Source organism: Doryrhamphus excisus, chromosome 15 (genome assembly GCF_030265055.1).
Source record: "Doryrhamphus excisus isolate RoL2022-K1 chromosome 15, RoL_Dexc_1.0, whole genome shotgun sequence".
Lineage (NCBI taxonomy): Eukaryota > Metazoa > Chordata > Actinopteri > Syngnathiformes > Syngnathidae > Doryrhamphus > Doryrhamphus excisus.
Window position 1 is genome coordinate 2,572,501 of NC_080480.1, and position 22,515 is coordinate 2,595,015.

The 22,515-nt window shown below is 40.1% G+C and overlaps 1 protein-coding gene across 12 annotated transcripts in view; it reads right to left on the reverse strand.

Annotated features, from left to right (window-relative positions):
• usp7 (ubiquitin specific peptidase 7 (herpes virus-associated)) overlaps positions 1 to 22,255 on the reverse strand; it is a 25,452-nt gene extending 3,197 nt beyond the window's left edge. The window contains exons 1-29 of one of the 12 annotated variants that reach the window (XM_058049149.1): positions 22,238 to 22,255; positions 20,177 to 20,668; positions 17,208 to 17,321; positions 16,909 to 17,107; positions 16,194 to 16,332; positions 16,005 to 16,093; positions 15,776 to 15,884; positions 15,531 to 15,661; positions 14,535 to 14,589; positions 14,367 to 14,447; positions 13,017 to 13,107; positions 12,688 to 12,770; positions 11,637 to 11,746; positions 10,595 to 10,751; positions 10,036 to 10,180; positions 9,775 to 9,905; positions 7,332 to 7,466; positions 7,135 to 7,236; positions 6,951 to 7,056; positions 6,437 to 6,529; positions 6,265 to 6,332; positions 5,991 to 6,091; positions 5,749 to 5,902; positions 4,363 to 4,430; positions 3,990 to 4,098; positions 1,742 to 1,819; positions 1,559 to 1,659; positions 1,366 to 1,465; positions 561 to 680 (exon numbers count right to left, since the gene is read on the reverse strand). In XM_058049149.1, the coding sequence (XP_057905132.1) occupies positions 561 to 680; positions 1,366 to 1,465; positions 1,559 to 1,659; positions 1,742 to 1,819; positions 3,990 to 4,098; positions 4,363 to 4,430; positions 5,749 to 5,902; positions 5,991 to 6,091; positions 6,265 to 6,332; positions 6,437 to 6,529; positions 6,951 to 7,056; positions 7,135 to 7,236; positions 7,332 to 7,466; positions 9,775 to 9,905; positions 10,036 to 10,180; positions 10,595 to 10,751; positions 11,637 to 11,746; positions 12,688 to 12,770; positions 13,017 to 13,107; positions 14,367 to 14,447; positions 14,535 to 14,589; positions 15,531 to 15,661; positions 15,776 to 15,884; positions 16,005 to 16,093; positions 16,194 to 16,332; positions 16,909 to 17,107; positions 17,208 to 17,321; positions 20,177 to 20,258 (3,051 nt within the window). In that variant the 5' untranslated portion in view covers positions 20,259 to 20,668; positions 22,238 to 22,255. Of the gene's footprint in view, positions 1 to 560; positions 681 to 1,365; positions 1,466 to 1,558; positions 1,660 to 1,741; positions 1,820 to 3,989; positions 4,099 to 4,362; positions 4,431 to 5,748; positions 5,903 to 5,990; positions 6,092 to 6,264; positions 6,333 to 6,436; positions 6,530 to 6,950; positions 7,057 to 7,134; positions 7,237 to 7,331; positions 7,467 to 9,774; positions 9,906 to 10,035; positions 10,181 to 10,573; positions 10,752 to 11,636; positions 11,747 to 12,687; positions 12,771 to 13,016; positions 13,108 to 14,366; positions 14,448 to 14,534; positions 14,590 to 15,530; positions 15,662 to 15,775; positions 15,885 to 16,004; positions 16,094 to 16,193; positions 16,333 to 16,908; positions 17,108 to 17,207; positions 17,322 to 19,294; positions 19,437 to 19,632; positions 19,810 to 19,896; positions 20,044 to 20,176; positions 20,669 to 22,237 lie in introns of those variants that run through there. The other 11 variants (XM_058049150.1, XM_058049148.1, XM_058049147.1 and 8 more) reach the window with 11 other exon arrangements.
• Positions 22,256 to 22,515: the final 260 nt, after the last annotated feature.

Sequence of the window (22,515 nt, forward strand, 5' to 3'; positions counted from 1 at the left end):
TATATACATACATATATACATACATATATATATATACATACATATATACATACATACATATATATACATACATACATACATATACATATATACATATACATACATATATATACACATATACACATACATATATACATATACACATACATATATATACATACATATATATATATACATACATACATACACATATATACACATACACACATATATATACATACATGATACACACACATACATATATAATATTATACACATATATAATATAATAAGGATATTATTTTCATAATTAGGGCATGGAATGCTGCGTATGACTACATAGACATCAAATAACAAAAAAAGTCACTACTATTATTCTTTCTTTATATCTATATATATTGCACAGACACTGCAGGGACACAACAGACGGTTGCCGCTAGCATACCGAGCTAACTAGTTAGCCTCCCTGATACAAAGTGTTTCAAAAAGTGGTGAAGTAGGACAAAGATGTTAACCACTTCCACACGGAACGAGAGACCCCCTAAAAATAAATGAATGTATGGAAACAGGGGCACACACACCTGTCTGATTTTGAGCAAGAAGGGGATCCCAAACGTGCCGAAGACTTCCTTGTGAAAATGAGCAACCGGGATGAGCAGTTCACTGTCCTTGTCCAGATCCACCTGGTCCACAGGAATCTCCTGGATGAGGAAGATGGTTAGCAGCTCTTGTAGCCGTACGACATCACAGCGTAGCATTGCGGTTAAGTCATCGTCAAATACATGATACGTTTTTGGAGCACTGTTGTGAAAACTACTGGTAATATTAGTATCTATTATTTATGTTTTATTTGGGCAAATATATGAAACATTACAGTGTATTTCTTACATCAATTAAAATATAACTTTCCATTATTTACATTTGTATTCAACTATCTGATCACAAGCCCAAAAGGAGTAGGCTGAAGCAAAAGCTTATAAATGCCTACCCCTTTTTGCATTATATATTATTATCAGTGTAATATTATTATTGCTATTATTATCATTATTGTTATAATCTTTATTATTACCATTTTCATCATTATAGTTAATTTTTTTGAATTTTTTTGGAGAGTGCTGTATCATTCCATCTGTTTTCCGAAATCCGCAGTATTTGTGCTTTTATTGTTAATTTATTAGCACACTTTTGTGTAACATTTACATATTTTCTGGATTGCATGTGTCTAATCTTGTGTCTGGACAGGTGAGCAACCCAAACATCAGTTTCTTCTTGTTAAGCCCTACATGAGGTTTTTAGACGTGCTTTTTAGTTTGTGTGTGTGTCTAGTCTTGTGCATTTAAGTCGAGATTTTTTTTTTTTTTTTTTTTTTTGAATTTTCACACTTACCTCTATTCTGAAGGTGCGACTGGCAGCCGGAGATAAACATTCTAGAAGCTCGTCCTCCTGGTGAACCCCGATGATTTTGTAGCTTACTATCTCTAACAGCCTGGGAAGTTGGGGAGGAAGGAAAAGGAGGAAGTTCAGGCTCTTGGATTCTAACACACACACACACACACACACACACAGCATTTCATCATACCGAAGCTTCTCGGAGCCTTTTTCGGAGAGCTCCACAGCCTTTTTACATTCATCCAACAGGTCCCGAACACAGCCGTGCTTGTCGGGATAGAGTGTGATCTCCTGCGGAAAGCGCACAAGTGCACGGTTTGACGCATCCGGGTTATTATGGTGCGGTCGCGTGGATGTTGTGGGGGGCGTTTACCTCCTCTCTGAACTGGGTGTTGAGCCATATGGATTTAAAACTCCTCCTGTTTTCAAAGTCGGTGATCTTCATTTTCAACTGTGCATGAAAAGAAACACAAATGACACAAATGCGTTAAATATTGTTGTGCAGGACCAGTTCCGCGCGTCTGCTGGTTTTCTTATGAAAACGTCATCCGTCAGTTGCCAAATGTGGCTCATCTCACCTACCACACTTCCAAGTAGAATTTTGTCCCGGGAAGGACAGAAGTTGAGAACCTTCTGCTAAATTAAAAGGTGTCATTTGTCCTGCGTTTGCACCTACACCGCTTGTGTATTTTCAACAGGTTTTCCATGCTCAAAGCATTGAAATATTCAATTTATAAATAAAAGGCAGGGATTACTGTACATTCTTCCAGAAATGGTAATGGTTTAATTCCATTTGAACATGCATCAGATTACAATTGAATGCATCCCATAATCAGTTCCCAGTTCCACACGTCCAAAAGGAGTAGGAAGAAGCAAAGCTTATTAAATCCTACCCCTCCATCTGGTACTTTTACAATCAGTAACTGTTACATTTGTTCACTTCCTGCTTTCCATAATACAGTTTACTTTTACAGTCAGTAACTGTTTCATTTGTTCACTTCCTGCTTTCCATAATACAGTTTACTTTTACAATCAGTAACTGTTACATTTGTTCACTTCCTGCTTTCCATAATACAGTTTACTTTTACAATCGGTAACTGTTTCATTTGTTCACTTCCTGCTTTCCATAATACAGTTTACTTTTACAATCAGTAACTGTTTCATTTGTTCACTTCCTGCTTTCCATAATACAGTTTACTTTTACAATCAGTAACTGTTTCATTTGTTCACTTCCTGCTTTCCATAATACAGTTTAAGTTTTTTATTTATTATTATTTTTTGTAATAATGTACCTTGTACCGAAGTATGAGGTGACCATACAATGACATAATGGGTACCATAGTATCTGGTACTTTTACAATCAGTAACTTACATTTGTTCACTTCCTGCTTTCTGAATATAATTTTTATTTATTTTAATTTTATTTAATTTTTATGTTTTTAATTTTATTAAAAAAATATAATTTAATTTTAATTAACTAATTAAATTTAATTTAAAAATTGAAAAATAAATGTAATTAACTTTTTATTTAATTATTACTTATTACTTTTTATTATTTATTTTGTAATTAATTTTTTATTGATAATATATTTTTGTCACATACCGAGGTACAAGGTGATATGAGCATTCAATGACATAATAGGTACCATAGTATCTGGTACTTTTACAATCAGTAACTTACATTTGTTCACTTCCTGCTTTCTGAATATAATTTTTATTTATTTTAATTTTATTTAATTTTTATGTTTTTAATTTTATTTAAAAAATATAATTTAATTTTAATTAACTAATTAAATTTAATTAAAAAATTGAAAAATAAATGTAATTAACTTTTTATTTAATTATTACTTATTACTTTTTATTATTTATTTTGTAATTAATTTTTTATTGATAATATATTTTTGTCACATACCGAGGTACAAGGTGATATGAGCATTCAATGACATAATAGGTACCATAGTATCTGGTACTTTTACAATCAGTAACTTACATTTGTTCACTTCCTGCTTTCTGAATATAATTTTTATTTATTTTAATTTTATTTAATTTTTATGTTTTTAATTTTATTTAAAAAATATAATTTAATTTTAATTAACTAATTAAATTTTATTAAAAAATTGAAAAATAAATGTAATTAACTTTTTATTTAATTATTACTTATTACTTTTTATTATTTATTTTGTAATTAATTTTTTTATTGATAATATATTTTTGTCACATACCGAGGTACAAGGTGATATGAGCATCCAACGACATAATGGGTACCATAGTCAGTGTAACAACAGTAACAACTGCTTGTATTGTTTCTTGAATTGGCTCATCGTTGTGCATTGTTTGAGCTCCTTACTCAATCCATCCCATAGTTTGATTCCACATACTGAAATGCTATGGCTTTTTAACGTAGTCCTAGCATAGAAGTGTTTCAAATGTACTTCTTCCCTGAGATCATATTTCTCCTCTCTTGTAGAGAAGTATTGGATGACAAGACTCCAGAAATAAAACAGGTGAAATCAACATCTGATCTGAACTGAAAGCAGCCGTCGTGGGATGAAGTCCACTTGAGATTGAACGTCAAACCAAACTATAAATAAGAGAAAGAAAAAAATAATAATAAAACTCACCTGCTGATAGTAGAGTTTCTTGGGCTGCCGGGGCTTAAAGAATTGCAGCAGTTCCCGGAGTGTTCCCTCATAGTTGTGTCTGAGAGGATTCCCTGGACCGTCCCTGTACCTGGCCACCACACCACCAGGCAGGGGGGGAGGATGCAGAAAAAGGGAGGAGGAGAGAAAGGAGGGGAAAAGGGGGGAGGCGATGATAAAGAGCAAGGAGGGTAGAAGAAGAAGAAGAAGAAGAAAGAGGCGGGAGGAAGAGGGGAGACAACAAAATAAGGTGGGGGGGGACAGGTTATGCAACATTTCTACTATAGGGACTCCATGATGATGAGAGCTCATGCAGGCCGCTATGGTTTTGGTGTGTATGAGACGAGCCTCCTACCCCTGTGACTTAAAGAACTGCAGCAGCATGGGGTCCGTGTTCAGTCTTTGCGCTACCGTCTTAGCCACCTGACAAAACGACAAAATGTTTACATTTTAAAAATCGATGTTTCGCAAACCTTTGGCGAGCCACGGCACATAAATATGGATACACATGATGTAGCGGAGAAGCATTAACTGTTGCTTCGCTGACACTTTTACTGTTGTAAACAAATCATTTTCACACCAATTAAAAGTGACTGACGGCTGCAAGCATTATGTCCCGCCCTCTTCCCTTATTGTTAGTTATCATTTAATGGATAGCTGATTGTAACAACGGAATGAGTGCAAATTATCGCTCGCTTCCGAGACCTTTGCTTGTGTGCACACGCATGTGATATGGATACATACGTGTCTGCAAGACAGTTGCACGTGACTGCCATGAAAACCAGTCATCAGCTGCAGTCGTCAGCCCAAAATGCAATAACTGGACGATTTTAATGCAGTTTAATTTTTAAAAAATATTTTTTTTTTCTATTTTTAAAATTTACGTTATTTATGTATTTTACAATAACTGTCACTATAAACTATAATTATATCGTTCTTGGTAATACAAAAGAGTAATTAAAAAAAAAACACTAGTAATATGTCAGCCGGTGGTGATTAAATTTTTTTCTGGTTAAAAAAAAATCTATTTTTTAATTTACATTTTTTTTTACAATAACTGTCACTATAAACTATAATTATATCGTTGTTAATACAAGAGAGTAATTAAAAAAAAAACTCGTAACATGTCAGCCAGTGGTGGTGATTACATTTTTTTCTGGTTTTAAAAAAAAAATTGTTTTTTCTATTTTTAAATTTACATTATTCTAAAAAAAAAATTGTTTACAATAACTAAACTAAAAGTTAATTTTTTAATTTACGTTATTTTTTTTATTATTATTTTTTTTTACAATAACTGTCACTAAACTAATTATATCGTTCTTATTAATACAAAAGAGTAATTAAAAAAAAATACTAGTAACATGTCAGCCGGTGGTGGTGATTAAATTTTTTTCTGGTTTAAAAAAATATCTAGTTTTTTCTATTTTTTAATTTACATAATTTAATGTATTTTTTTACAAAAATGTTTGAATTTTTTTGTAAAATTATTTTGACAAAAATCACTGGTAACATGTCAGCCGGGGGTGGTTAAATTTTTTTCTGGTTTAAAAAATAAAAATAAAAAGTAATCTTGTGTCTCTTCAAGTGAAATCGGATCACGGCGCAGTGGCTCTGGGAATCAAACAATGCCTCTCTTTTCACGTCCCCTATGACAATGACAGGGAGACACCTCATTTTGCCTCTATGCGTTGCGCCAACGTATTTCAGGACATTAAAATAACCAGCGTAGGATGAGCCGTACCTGAAAATAGTTCATGCGGTTAGAGAGCGTGACCACGAAGCCCGGGTCGTTGTGGATGGTCTTGTCACAGAAGATGACATCCACTCTGTAGTACAGATCCCGGAAATATTCCTTGGCCGTTGGCAGCTCACTGCTGTCGTTCTCTGGGTCGTCCCTACGTGATATTCAGAGGACAGCGGACGAGATCAGGACAGCGGAACGAGCGAGTTTCTTTGTTGGGTCTCAAACATGTGGCTTCTTACTTCTGGAAGACAATGATGTCCCCGTCCATGAGCTCATCCAGGGCCTTGTCAAGAGAGACGTCATAGTCCTGTATGCGCTCCGTTAGGTTGGGCTTTACTTCCTGTAAGGCACAAATGAGATTGTGGGGCATTTAGTGTGTTGTAACGACCAAGTCGAGCAAGTGTGAGGAAACCAACAGACGCTAACACAAGAGAAGCTTGCATGAAAGGAGCAGAGGAGTGAGAAGAGGTGGTTGGAATGTGCCAACAAGTGCATGCTACAGAAATAGATCACCTCATAGAGGATAAGGCTAGTTTCCTGCTGAAACCCTGCTCGCTCACACATGACTGGCAGCAGGTCTCCTAGTTACGGGGAGAGATGAGCAGAAATAACATTTACACCATTTTTTTTTTTTTTTTAACCTTCCCATCGTTTGTACTGCTACACGGATGCTGCCGATACTTACTTATTTTGCAGGATATAGGCGTGTAGATATGTCCACAATAATTTAAGCTTCTTGTTTTTGGGTCGTACATCTTCAAGAACAACATGACATCATCTAAAAAGGAGAGATATGTCACAAATATTGGTCATTTATTTAATCACAGGGGTTCAAACGTGTTCAATACATTGTTAACATGACAGTTTTTCCATTTAATTTTTGACAAGCAAGAAATTGAAAGCAAAATTGTGGATTTTATATCATGGCATAAAAAACACACACATTAATTATTGATTTTGATAATCTGAAGCAAGTTCAGGTAGCCAAGCTAAGATACAAAAAAAAAAAAAACGGCAAAAATGTCAAAATTGTATAAAATATAAGAATAATTATTCATATTTCACACATGGCTATGTTTACAAATCAATCATGTTTGCGACAAACATTACCTCAAATGACTGAAATATGAAAAGTATTGATATTTTTATTTGTAATGAAAGTATGCATATTTCAGTATAAGTCACTATGCGTTACTTACGATCTTTGTCAAACTTGGGTAACGTGGCCCCACTGGCTGCTAGCTCGGGATCCACGGTCTCCAGAAATATTGTCCATGGATTCTCATTGTCACTCAAGCCAATCATCTAAAAAGGAAAATAAATGATAAATAAAAGACTAGGCAAAGGACAGTAAAACATACAATTTGAAACGCAATCACTCACCGACTTGTTGCAGTCAGCCTCGTAGTCGAGCATAGCGGGTCGCTTGGTGCCGTTGCTACGGGCTTGCATGGGCCACAACCTCATTTGCTCCTGTGGGAAACCCTGCAAGCACATCGCAGCTCACTTTCAAAGCGCCGTCCGTTTGTCGGAAACGGTGACGGGGGTTGGAGGGTTTGGAGTGAGAGGCGTTTTCTCACCATGGTCTGGGACAGGTTCTGGACAAACTCTTGCAGCGTGGAGCTCTTCAAGACTTTGAAGACCGTGTACTTCACCTTCTCCTCGTCGTACATGTCATTCCCCTGATGACCACAGAACTGATCCTCTGTCACCATCTGGGCACAGGAAGAACGACAACTTGGGTTGTAAGCAATCTTGTAGGACAAACACTTTAAATCATGACAAAATCCCAAATACTGGAGAGACTTGCTGTCAACGTAACCACGGCAGTGTTTGTGGCAGCCCGCCATGAATAAATTTGGACCGCCACAGATATAAGTCTGACAGAATACGATGACAAATTCGGAGGCAATGGTGTTGCCAGTTTAGCAAGTAATCAGACTCCTGTACATCCTCTTTTTTTCCCCCCAAAAAAGTGTCAGCCTGCCATAAATACATTTGGACCGCCACAGATATAAGTCTGACAGAATACGATGACAAATTCGGAGGCATTGGTGTTGCCAGTTTAGCAAGTAATCAGACTCCTGTACATCCTCTTTTTTCCCCCCAAAAAAGTGTCAGCCCGCCATAAATACATTTGGACCGCCACAGATATAAGTCTGACAGAATACGATGACAAATTCGGAGGCATTGGTGTTGCCAGTTTAGCAAGTAATCAGACTCCTGTACATCCTCTTTTTTCCCCCCAAAAATAGTGGCAGCCCGCCATAAATACATTTGGACCGCCACAGATATAAGTCTGACAGAATACGATGACAAATTCGGAGGCATTGGTGTTGCCAGTTTAGCAAGTAATCATACTCCTGTACATCCTCTTTTTTTCCCCCCAAAAAAAAGTGTCAGCCTGCCATAAATACATTTGGACCGCCACAGATATAAGTCTGACAGAATACGATGACAAAGTCAGAGGCATTGGTGTTGCCAGTTTAGCAAGTAATCATACTCCTGTACATCCCCCCCCCCAAAAAAAGTGGCAGCCTGCCATAAATACATTTGGACCGCCAGAGATATAAGTCTGACAGAATACGATGACAAATTCGGAGGCATTGGTGTTGCCAGTTTAGCAAGTAATCATACTCCTGTACATCCTCTTTTTTCCCCCAAAAAAAGTGTCAGCCCGCCATAAATACATTTGGACCGCCACAGATATAAGTCTGACAGAATACGATGACAAAGTCGGAGGCATTGGTGTTGCCAGTTTAGCAAGTAATCATACTCCTGTACATCCTCTTTTTCCCCCCCCAAAAAGTGGCAGCCCGCCATAAATACATTTGGACCGCCACAGATATAAGTCTGACAGAATACGATGACAAAGTCAGAGGCATTGGTGTTGCCAGTTTAGCAAGTAATCATACTCCTGTACATCCCCCCCCCCAAAAAAAAGTGGCAGCCTGCCATAAATACATTTGGACCGCCAGAGATATAAGTCTGACAGAATACGATGACAAATTCGGAGGCATTGGTGTTGCCAGTTTAGCAAGTAATCATACTCCTGTACATCCTCTTTTTTCCCCCCAAAAAAGTGTCAGCCCGCCATAAATACATTTGGACCGCCACAGATATAAGTCTGACAGAATACGATGACAAAGTCGGAGGCATTGGTGTTGCCAGTTTAGCAAGTAATCATACTCCTGTACATCCTCTTTTTCCCCCCCCAAAAAGTGGCAGCCCGCCATAAATACATTTGGACCGCCACAGATATAAGTCTGACAGAATACGATGACAAATTCGGAGGCATTGGTGTTGCCAGTTTAGCAAGTAATCATACTCCTGTACATCCCGCCCCCCCCCCCAAAAAAGTGGCAGCCCGCCATAAATACATTTGGACCGCCACAGATATAAGTCTGACAGAATACGATGACAAAGTCGGAGGCATTGGTGTTGCCAGTTTAGCCAGTAATCAGACTCCTGTACATCCTGTACATTGCCACGCAGACAAATATTACATTTACACCACGGACACTCCACAATTACATATTTGCAGAAAATGATGAATAAATGCTAATTTATGAATATATTATACAATTTCTCACAGTGGTTGAAAAACACTATTCCAAATAACGCCATAAGGCATAAGTAGCAGCCTTTGAATATGCTTTCCAGAAACATTTCCGATGAGCTCAAAAACAGCCTTTAGAGCAAGGCACTGTTTCATATTCGGCTTCAAGCAGCGGCACATATCCCGATATAACTAAAACAGCAGCACACTTATGACAAACTGCGGAGATATGCTTCTTTTTATGGAACAGCTCTTACAGACAAAATGCGTGTTCGTCAGGAACATGCAGGAAATGAGCAGAAACCAAATTCAATTTGCTTTCACCCAGAAGCAGCAACAACAATAAAACAATAAAAAATAAAAATATCATGTATACCATAATACTACTTTGGGGAGCATCATCATCCATCGGCTGAAATGGGTACGAAAAAAAAAAACTTTAAATGGGTGTCCCAGTTCTTTACCTGAACTTGCATGTAGAGATGAGCCTCTTGACGTTCCTTCCTTTTCTGGGCCTCTACCCTCTTCTCCTCCTGAAGGCGTTCCACCAGCTGCTGGGGGATGTCCACGTCCGTCATGGGCAGCAGCACCTCACCTGGGATAACAAAAAGCCATGAGTGGGCATGTAGAGCCAAAGTGGGAATTAAGCACGTGTTAGCCGAGCCCGCCATTGATGATATCCACGCTTCCATAAATCCTGTGTTAGGAGATAAGATGTTACGTACTGAGCTTGGACTCCCGGATGTAGACCAACATGTACGCGTTGGTGCAGTGGCGAACTGAGAGGTCGTCGTCGTGTCCGCCGTAGTTGTGCTCGATGGCCTCCTCCTTGGTGCAGCGTGACACCACGTCGTCGTCGAACTTGCACCACTGCAGCAGAACAAAACGGCAGACATGGGAAGACGGGGGGGAAGGATGACGGAGAAGAAAAGCGAGCAGAAAACACTTAAGACAACCATTTATGTAAAGTGACTCATTCAGATGACACATGATACATATTCATTATTGTTTCTGCAGCATCCAAAGCATTGATGCTACAAGTCGTTCTGTCAAAGTGATTCTGCACGCGACGGCAAGGGAATTTCCGAGCAAGACTGCTTTTAAAATCATGAGACAGATTCAAAATCCATCCATATCAAGCATATCTTAATAATTCGTGCATTAGACCGTACATACATCAAATAACACAAATAAACTATTCCCATCCAAATACACACATTTTTTTGGTGAAAGGTATATGTATATAAAAAAAATTGTTCTCACTATTGGTTCCTTGACACTCACTTTGCCGTCTCCTTTGGGGTTAAGATAGACGACGTAGTGACCGCCATGGTTGTCCCCGCTGTGCACCAGCACAGCGTGCAGGATGTAGTTGGCCGGGTCCTTGGAGTCAGGCTTCTGAAGGAACTCATCCAGTGGTAGCTGATCGGGGAACTCAAACCTACGGACGACAGAATAACAGGAACAGTATAAGGAAAAATGTTGAAAAGATAGAGAGAGAAAAAAAAAAAAGACGTAAATTTAAGTTGAACCAGTAAAAAAAGACTAAAAAAAAAGTCAGTAGTTGAATTATTAACCAAGTACTTTGATGCAAGTTCACCTGCACCTCATCCCCAAGGCTTTTGCTGCTTGTTTTATTCATTCAACACCTTGAAGCGTCACAAGGATGGAAAACAAACACCTGTTCTCCATGGCGTGCGACTGCGCTGGCAAAGTGTCACACGGTCCCCCAGTGGATTGCCAGAACAACCATTAATGGCCCCCTAAGCTTTATACCGGATAGGGAAGCCCACTTTCAAATCGATCAATGTCAACACTAGCTTGGTAATGCAGTTGGGGCATGCGCACACACACACACACACTTTAAAGGCAGTTCAAGCCTTTTTTTTGCTGCTCAAAAAAAATAATAGAGCACCTTGTACTACATCCATGTACTAGTGTAGGTAGACACTATGGGTGTCGCAGCATCTTGAGAGATTAAAATGTGACAGGATGTATCATTCAGGAAAAAAAAATAGCAATAAATAAATCACAAAATAAATGAAAATTAACTTTTTTTTTGGCCGCCGCCATGTATTTTTTCCTCCTCGTCTCGAAGCACATTCAGCACCTACATGCTTCACAGAACAGCCCTCCATAGATAGAACAGTCATACAGTGCAAGGGAGCCTCACGAGGAGCAACGTGAGCCTATGCCAAATTTGTTCAAGTTAATGTTAAAATCTTGTCTCGCTCTCGTTGACCCGACCTCAAGCATCGTCTTGTGACACCCGTTAAGTCTCATTTTGTGTGAAATGAAGAAAAAAAAAAAAAAAAAGATCCCCCACCTGTCATTAATCTTGATGTTTTGGTCGGTCTGCGGGTCGTACATGAACCTCATCAGCTGCAGATGAAGGATCGGAGGGAAAGTGAGGAACTTCACTCCTTTTTCGGCCTCCTGTACGTCAAAAAAGAAGATGGTCAGGACATTGTGAATTTTCGTCTGATATGCCAGCTTGAATGAGCACCCTTATTCCACCGAGGAACTGCGTTTTAATGCATGAATCTGTATGGCGTATATGCACAACGATGAGCCAATTCAAGAAACAATACAAGCAGTTGATGTTTGCTAAATACAAGGATAAAGAGTCATGATTTGCTATATATATATATATATATATATATATATATATATATATATATATATATATATATATATATATATATATATAACATTATATTGACATTTACTATGGTACCCATTATGTCATTGTATGGTCATATCACCTCATACTTCGGTACGTGACAAAAAATAAAAAATAACAAAAATTATATTAGGAAAGCAGGAAGTGAACAAATGTAACAGTTACTGATTGTAATAATAATTTAATAAGCTTTGCTTCTTCCTCCTCCTTTTGGACATGTGGAACTGGGAACTGATTATGGGATGCACTCAATTGTAATCTGATGCAGGTTCAAATGAAATAAAACTATTTAAAAAAAATGATTTTTTTTTTTAAATTAAAAAAAATGTTCAAAAAATAAAATTTAATTATATTAGGAAAGCAGGAAGTGAACAAAATAAATAAATAAATAAAATTTTATACAATTAAGTAAATAATTATTAATTAAATAAAATTAAAATAAATTAAAATTATATTAGGAAAGCAGGAAGTGAACAAATGTAACAGTTACTGATTGTAAAAGTACCAGATGGAGGGGTAGGATTTAATAAGCTTTGCTTCTTCCTACTCCTTTTGGACATGTGGAACTGTGAACTGATTATGGGATGGCACTCAATTGTAATCTGATGCAGGTTCAAATGAAATGAAACCATCACCATTACCATATATGATTGGTGTATGCATGACTGCGGCTCATGCCAGAGTGAAACCTCACCTGCAGGCCATGCTCTCCCGCGTCGTATTTGTTGTCTCCGTCTAACTGTTCCGTTGCGACATAATCCTTAAATGACTCAAATACTGGAGACAGGAAGGAACGTTCATGTGATTAGAAACCAAACATCAGTGAAACCAAGTGTACAACTAAGGTCAGTGTTAGTGTTTTAAAACAAGAACATAGACATTGCGATCAAGACTGAAACGTACTTTTAAAGAAAAAAAAAAAAACATGAGCTAATTTCCCAGAAGATGGCGTACATCCTGGTAGATGAACTGTGCTTTTACAGGCAGTGCAAAAAGTCTCACAGTTGCCGTGTTGATACTCACTGTTCTTCTTTCCTTTTATGCTAAGCTGGATGTCGTAATAATCCTCTATCCGCTCTGATCGGTAGTCCACATGCTTGCACTGGATATATGACTGGAGAGAAACGACACATTTAGATTACATACACATAACATTTAGATGACCACAGTAATTCAACACGAGATTTCATCATTTCTATATACTACTTTCATATTCATTCATTCATTCTTTTCTACCGCTTATCCTCACGAAGGTAGCGGGGGGTGCTGGAGCCTATCCCAGCTGTCTTTGGTACACCCTGGACTGGTGGCCAGCCAATCACAGGGCCCATATATAGACAAACAACCATTCACACTCACATTCATACCTATGGACAATTTGGAGTCGTCAATTAACCTAGCATGTTTTTGGAATGTGGGAGGAAAACGGGAGTACCCGGAGAAAACCCACGCATGCACGGGGAGAACATGCAAACTCCACACAGACATGACCGAGGATGGGGAAAGACAAAATAAAGAGCCAAAAAATTACCACTTCCACACAAAATAGGAGGAGAACTCATTTATTCATTCATTTTCTACCGCTTATCCTCACAAGGGTCACGGGGGGTGCTGGAGCCAATCCCAGCTGTCTTCTTCGGGCGAAAGGCGGGGTACACCCTGGACTGGTGGCCAGCCAATCACAGTGCACATATAGACAAACAACCATTCACACTCACATTCATACCTATGGACAATTTGGAGTCGCTAATTAACCTAGCATGTTTTTGGAATGTGGAAGGAAATCGGAGTACCCGGAGAAAACCCACGCATGCACGGGGAGAACATGCAAACTCCACACAGAGATGACCGTGGGTGGGGAAAGACAAAATAAGAAGCCAAAAAGTTACCACTTCCACACAAAATAGGAGGAGAACTCATTCATTTTCTACCGCTTTTCCTCATGAGGGTCACGGGGGTGCTGGAGCCTATCCCAGCTGTCTTCGGGCGAGAGGCGCGGGGTACACTCTGGACTGGTGGCCAGCCAATCACAGTGCACATATAGACAAACAACCATTCACACTCACATTCATACCTATGGACAATTTGGAGTCGCTAATTAACCTAGCATGTTTTTGGAATGTGGAAGGAAATCGGAGTACCCGGAGAAAACCCACGCATGCACGGGGAGAACATGCAAACTCCACACAGAGATGGCCGTGGGTGGGATTGAACTCGGGTCTCTGAGCTGTGAGGTCTGCGTGCTAACCACTCGACCGCCGTGCAGCCTACTACTTTCATATTGATGAAGCAATTTTTTAAAAAATGTGGACTTCTACCAACACACTCAAGGAAGAAGACTCAAAAGGATGCACAAAAAGAAAGAAAACATACCACCATCTTTCCTCTGAAGAGCTTAGGGATGGTTCCCTCAACACAAGTGCCTTTCATTTTGTTCTCCACATTGTCCAGGAGCTGAAACACACACACCAAAAACAGTATTTTTCCCCCCCTGCCATCTCACACATTGTTTACCAGATAGATGTTTTCGCGAGAACTCACCACTCGGCAGAGCTCTTGCACGTCATGTTGCATGAAACTATCAAGAGTTTCCCACCTGCAACACAAAGGCAGTGCACCTCGCTATTATAGGGGGAATGCCAACATCTGACTAATACTCAGTATACTTGCTAAACAGCCTAATATACTGCAGTGTATTATAGTGGCAAACATGATTGTGTTGTCACGTCAGATTAATAAAGGTGGACTGTAGATTTCTATCATGACTGACACAGATCGCCGTTTCTAGTGAGTATAAACGCGGCGCAGTAATAGACACAAGAGCAATCTAATTTGCATAGAGCAGCGCTTCTCAAATAATGGGGTATGCCCTACAAGGTGGTAGGGACTTTAACATCAGTGTTGTTCTGCTTCTCTACTTGTTTCCATTTCAGAGCCTTTACTTAGAAGCACAATAGGGAAAAACACAAGAAAAAAAAAATAACGCGTCCCTTGAGGGGGGCGGGGTATATATGCCACTAGCTCACTTTCGTGGCCGTGATTATGACAGGTGGAAGCAATGTTCTGTGGTTACGAACGAGCGTCCCATAAATGAATTAAAAACTTGATTTTGGGCTGTAAACACGAGACTCCTTCGAGCTACAGCGAGCGCGGGCGGAAGAAAAAGAAAGCAGTCACCATGGAAGTGAAAATGAACATCATAAAAAGCTCAGCGGGAGAAACGCCCACCACCGTGTCATCATGCATAGCATTTTTTGGAAAGCTAATGAATGCTAGCGAGGTCATGGAGTCCATGCGCTGTTACAAGGAGATGGTAGTCCAACCATAGGAATAAAAGTTTTTTCATCTTTTTAATACCGTCCATGTGTTCTGCGTACCGTAAGTGACAAGGGAGTTAATTTAGGTACAAGTTCTGACTTAATCACAGTCTAGGAAGAAACCCGAGGACCACCTGTATTAGCATTTTACTGGCGTCGATCAAACAACCGCCGCAGTCGTTTCTAATTTTAGTCGGTGATGGAAACATCTATGTATTACCCGAAGGACTTTGTGAGTTTCTTGGTGCCGACGGGCTTGTCACTGTGTTGCAGCTCGTAGAAAACCCTCTGCAAGGCCAGGGGAACGCTCTTGGATGAGTCGTCTCCCTCCGTGGGCATCATGTACACCGCCTGCAAGCAGAAAACATTAACATTAATAGTATAGAATTTTCTCAAAAATGATTTTAATGATACATTAAGCCAAACTGTTTAGAATTATTGCTGCGGTAAAGACAAACATCATACCCGACGTAGCTGGTTGGTGAAGAAGAGTGTCTGTAGCAGGCTGTTCATATAGCAGGTAGCGCCTTGGTTCTTGAGACCGACGTAGCCTGTGTGTTTCTTTGAGTCCCAACTGGTTCCAAACACACGCAGACAAATCAGACGTTACAGTTTTCACCTTCTTTTGAAGACTTGTGTCATTCAAATTTCAAGCCATGACAGACAAATTAAAAAAAAAAAAAAAGGTACGTACGCCACTCCGTGTGGGGCATCTGCCTGGACGTAGACCTCAAATGTGACTTTGTCATCATCGATAAAGCCCCTCTCTGGGTCGGTCACATCCTGAGGAACAATGTCAGAAACGTTGCCCCATTTTGAAAAAAAGAACAGAACACTGACCAACTAAGCAAACAGATGAATATTTAGGAATTTAAATACATACGCTCCAGGACATAAAGTTTGAAAAGCCCCAGTCATTCTCTTTGTGGAAGAATAGGTGAACAATCCTGCGACTGAAGGATTTCTCGTCATCTTTGTAGTTGATGATCTTGAGCATGGCCTGCGCGTGGCACGACCACGACCTGAAGGCAACAAAGATTATAAGGCCTATTTATTATTTAAAGCACGGGTGTACACTGCATTAACAAGGAAAATAAATGCCAAAGTCTGCAGTAATTTTAGACGAATTAAGTCAGAAAATAAACAGAAAAAAGTTGTAACTCAATAACTTAATGAGGAAAAAATATATAATTTTAGTAGCATAAAGTTGAAAAATGTAAGTCGGAATATTATGAGAAACAAATAACCTGGTTGCAGAAAAAGAATGTGACAAGAATAAACTAAAAATTTGCAAAGTCATTATTACAAGAACAAAATTTACAACAACCAAGTTTAAATAGTTGGGAAAAAAGTGCTAAAATTGGGAGAAAAAACAGCTGTAATTTACAAGAAAAGTAAGGGGGAGGTGTATTTTAATATCAAATTTTTTATTTTTTATTTTCTGGGAATAAACTTGTAATATGCGGAAAAATGTCTTTCCAGTAGAATAGACTTGAAACCAACTCTGATTTAAAGGATGCCTCTGCACAATGTCAGTATTTTCAGCATTTTCCCTCCGTGTGAGAGGTTTGACAACACCGCAACGCAAGGACACCTACGTGGAGTCTGACTCGGCGTTACACTGCAAAAAGAAGCCCACGCTCTTTTGGTGCGGCCGGTCGGCGTAGAAGCGCGGCATCACCATGATCTTCCACGGGAGGTTGCGGACGAAGCAGGAGGGGCTGAGCACGGACTCGCTCAGGCGGCTGAAGCGCTCCACCACAAACCTGAAAGTCGCTTCTGACCGCCAGCTGGTGTCTACGGTGAAATGGGAGGAAATGAGAAGCGGAAACAGTCGGGGTGTTTAGATGAATGCGGAGGGGAAAAAAAAAAACACTAATTTTGCGTCAATGCACACCCTCCTCACCGTCCTCCATGTCCTCCTCTGTGTTGTTGTGTCCGTCTGCCATGGCCAAGTTGCCATTGATTACTGGGTTGGCTGGAATTCTTGGAGGGTCGTCAGTGTCACCAGCTGTACACAAAGAAAGAAAATGCAATAAGTCACTTTGACAGGTGGACCGTCGCGGCAACAAACTCAAATACATATCACTGGGAACCAATTTCCACAAAAAGATGACGCATTTATTTACAATTCATGATCCAGGAGCTTATGATAATATTTAGTTCTTCCTCAAAAGGTCATGTGAATATGAGTACGTTCAAAAACAGAGGACGGACTAAAAAAAATGCTGACCCACTTATGAAGGATGGAGTCTCAATTCTCATACTAACTAGCACAAAAATTAATCGAGAAACATATATGGACACCATGCAATATCCCCAGGCAATTGTGACTGGAGCAGCATTAAACTGTAATTCAAGCCTCTGACAACAGCTGTCACGAGCGCTTGATCCTTCATCTAATTGACCACTAAACAGTGATGACGCATTGTTAATTAAGTTCCACCCAAAGCTGTGTCCATGTTAAATAATACTCTAATCCTCCGGTGGATTAGGAAAGTAAACATTCATCTCATAAAATATATAATTAAATTATTTTTTTAGGCCGCCAGAGCCTATCCCGGTTGTCTTTAACAATGACAATATTGCTTGTCATGCCCACAGAGATGCCGGAGTGGGTTTGGGATTAGTTTTTCCACAACTGGAAGTGGGGAAAATCAATGTGGAGGGGTCAAAAACTGGAAAATAAATGATATTTTATTAGGGGATTTTTCCGTAACTTGCTATTGAAACCGATAGTATGCAGTTGTGTTTGTCAGCTTCCTGACAATTAGAACAAAAAAGTGTCACTTGTGTCTGGAGTTGATGATGTCCAAACAAGTGACTGTTTCCCGCAGGCACATAATAATAATAATGTTTCTTTTTCCTCATCCCCATCCAGGCAGTCTTTTAATAAAGACTGGAGTGACAAAATCTCAACGGACTTGATGTCGGATTTTGCATTTAGCAGAAATAAAAAAATAAATACAGTGTGTACAAGTACAAAAGTATGAAATGAAAAGCCACCAGGGCAACTTCACTCCAATTTAGCAATTAGTCAGGCTTGAAAAAGCCTGGAGGGTCTGAATCACAACAGTTTAATATGCTCTTTATTTTAGCATAAACGCATATGAATACCGTCGTATTATGCATTCATTCGGACTCTGTTAATTGAACTACACACTACCTGGTTGGCTTCTGACTAACTTTAGCTCGCTAATCAATATAATGTGCATAAAAAAACAGGCTTGGGAACACCTGCTGCACCACAGTAAGATCAAAAGTTAAAATTGTAAAGTCTAAATATTAAAAAAATATATTTTGCAGTATGCCAATTTCAAGCACCCATTTGAACGAGCAGGCATGTGTGCTTGTGATGCACGACATTTGTCCAGTGTTAAAAACAGAAAATTAAATCAATGGGAATAAATGACGCAGTGATGCTGAGGACTGACAACAGTCGTGTACAACAAAAAAAAAAAACACACGATCAAAGCGTTCTCTTGGCTGACGTGGAATGAGGAATACTTGGAATGATGCTAACAGATGTGTCCAGACTGGAGGGTGGACAAAACAAAAACAGAGATCATTAAAAATGGCGAGCTCCATGCTGTTTGGTCTGCCATACAATGAAGCAGCAAATCCCCGCGCTGCTCCGCCGTGGGCCTGGCCTTTCTGCAACTGCAAAAGCCGTTAGTAGCCTCGCAGTCAACGTTGCACTAATGAATTTAACTTTAACGATCGTGTAAGTGTTTTTTTTTTTACATTGGATGCTACCTCCATTACACTCAACACGCGTATTATATCATTGTCAACTCGGCAAGTCCGGGTTGACGCATCTGCGTTAGCTACTTAGCTCGTTAGCAAACACTTAGCCAGTGTCCATCGAGAGGCCGTCATTAGCCACCATTAGCTGCGGGTGACAAGTACCAGCCAACAACCCGTGATAAACTCTAAACGAGAAATGTCAACGACGGCTAGAGACAACAGGGAAACGTTACATACGCGTGGCATTGATCGAATGTTTAAGACTGGCGCAGTTGCCAAGAGGAAGGTTGCAAAACACAAAGCCACCATTTTAGAACGCCACACACCCCCTCCACTAGCGTTAGCCTAGTAGCTAACTAACGTGCTAGCCAGCGAATAAGCGTAATCGAGTGGGCCTTGAGGCTAATTGCCTAGCTTCAAATTAGCCGCCAATGTCCGTGCGATTTGCCGACTTACCTGTACATTTGTAAGACTGTGATTATAGTTAAATTGAATTAGTTTGCATCTGAAAGGACATAATTCAAGTACAGGCCTCAGCTTGTGTTTTTACGCTATCAAACACGATGCTAACTCACCATTGCCGAGGGGCTGCCTTGAACATAAGTCAATCCAACACTTTTTAAATTGTGTTTATCAACGTAAAAAACACCGTTTCTCTATTCGCAGTTGCCGAAAGCTGTCAAAACTGGACACAAGTGACTGGAGCACAACAATGGTGTTTTACCCAACAATACGTCCGGGGTTGGTTGGCACGCTTACAACCACAGTGTTTACAATTGCACATCAGCACCGTCCCGCTTCCTAACTTGCAGTAATCAATGATGCACGTCACACTTAACTCATAGAATGAATGAATTGTTATTTTTAACACTCTTGATCGGTAGGTCCCTTGGTATTCCCGAGTAAAATGCGGGTGCAAGCAAACAAACTAGCAAGCTTCCAACGCGAAATGAGGTCAGCTCCACTCAAGTGTGCTGCAACGGCCGCGCAATCAGCAATAACGCAGCCGGCTAGCTCCGGGCCCCCTATGTTTACTGGAAAGTTCACCCTCCCATTGCGTGGATCCAACTTCGTGCACACACCCAAGCTAGTATAGTGCTGCAAAGTGCAATTACTAACCTTCCATCTCCATGTCCTCCGGCTCGCTGAGCTGCTGCTCGCCGGCTTTCTGTTGCTGCGTGTGGTGATGGTGGTGGTTCATGTCGGCAGCTTTTGTCGTCGCGATGCGGGGCTCCCTGCTATCTTTGTTATCGTCGACGTTGTCCAGGGCCGGTTCGGATGGGAACCGGGTTCTGGACTGTTGCTGCTGAGGTGTGGTAGGATGCGGAGGTGGGGTGGACCGGTCGAGCCTAGGCGGCCGGGCCTGCTCTGCTGCGACCTCGGCCTTGTCCGCTGTCAGCGCCGGGGAGTGAGGAGGGGAGGTCGGCGGGGGAGCGGGTAAAGAAACGCGGACGTATTTGCTCGCTATTCGCCCAATTTCGGCGCCTTTGGTGGGGAGCTGGTTGACGGCGGGTGGCTGGATGAGTCGGGGCTCCGACGAGGGAGGCCCGCTGAAAGGAGCTAAATGATCCCTGCTTTCCACCGGGAAGTGTGCAAAGAGACGACCCGCACCTGGTGGAGCAAATAGCCGGTTTACAGCTAGCTTTAGCTACCTGACACAAGGTAGCCAATAACGGATACAACAATGGCTGCTGCAGTATAACTGCACATTCAACAACTTTGCCTGCGATATCCCCAGTCCGTGCGCTCCGCTGCGTGTCCCTCGTCTGGGGAAGAGCGGAGAAGAAAGCTATCCATTCAATTCGTTACTGTGGAAGTTGGCGCGGCCCGACATCAAACAATTCCCTAATAGAGCGAATGGCAAAACTCGGCAAGGTCGTCGCATTCCCGTCTGTAAGCGGCGTTCCCCAAGAGGAATGTGCCCGGTCATGCAGCGTTTAACTGAGCGGCGTTCGGCCCTCGACACGCTCCCTCCCGTCCGTTTGTGCTCGGCGGTGAGTGTGTTGGAGTCAAAATGGCGGCTGCGCTCTTCTCTGAAATGTCACATCCGCATGGAGCTCCAAACACACTACGCCCGCCCAGCCCAGACCGGGTTCACATCCAACATAACCGGGACATTAAATACTCATTTGTATGCGGTGATACCGAGAAGAAAAAGAAAAGTTTATGTCAAATATAAGTTTTTTAAAAATAGCCACGCGCGTATAATCTCTTGAACGCCTGCTTCGCCATAGTCGTCATTTTGTCTTAACATAAAGGCTATTTACATATTTTATTCCCTCATCAATCGCTTGTTTACTATCTATTCAAATATAAAAAAGGCAACGCCCCCTGAAGTCCAGCCCTATCTGAAAACTTATATATAGTCTGTGTATATATATATATATATATTTTATATATATTGCGGACTTTTTGAGCGTCACAATTTTGCCTACCTTCTATCTGTTGGCACTTTGTTGCATTTGTGCAACGCAACAATCTCGACAATACTCACGCAAAACTGAGCGCTAATTTACAGATGGGGGATAAACGTAAAGCGACATTTACTTTCATTTGTCAGCTTCAAATGGCGAACGTCCGAGCCGTGTGCGTATCACGTTAGTTTGGCGAATACAACCACGATACATTGTGTATTGACAATAACCCTTTATTGTCTGTGATGTTAATAGCGTGCGTGTCTTGTCTTAAGATGTGTTTAGACGAAAAAATGTGTGGAACATACACACACACACACAAAAAGAACCCCATGAAAAAATATTGTTCTAGTAAAAAAAAATAAAATTTTTTATTTTTTATTTTAATTTTTTTATTTTAAAATAAAATTGGAATAAAATGCTGACAGCGCCTGGTAATATAACGGGTGTGCAGTAATTATTTTTAAATATACGCATACGCTTTTAGAAACAACTCATTCTTTACTTAACGCAATAGTGTGTACGTTGCCACATAAAAAAATCAATATAAGATTTTCTATATAATAATTGACTGTTATTTTTAAATATCATGCCATGCTAAACCCAAATGAATGCATTAAACATGCAAAAAAATAAAAGAAAACAACAAAAGTAGATCTGCAGCATTGTTTAGAATTAATTTGAGCCGCTTCTGTCGCTTCACTGCTCTTAATGACAAATTAGCAAGTGACAAACTTCATGCAAATGCTTTGAAAAATAAGCCTACCATTCTTGCCATCTTTCACTCCATGCCATGCCATCTTCTTGAAATTTGTTTTGAAGTTGTCAAGAGAGAGAGAAAGCACAGGCAAAACAAACGTGTGCTGTACCTGAGAGTGACGTCATACTCGTATTGCTACTTCCGGGGAACTTCTGTCAATATGGTTGTATGCTCAGAAATATATATTATACTGCATATACATATATAATATTGATCTCTATTGCTGATTTAAGCGTCTCTATATTTTAAAGTTTTGTTTTGGTTCTTGTGTACTTAAACGTTAC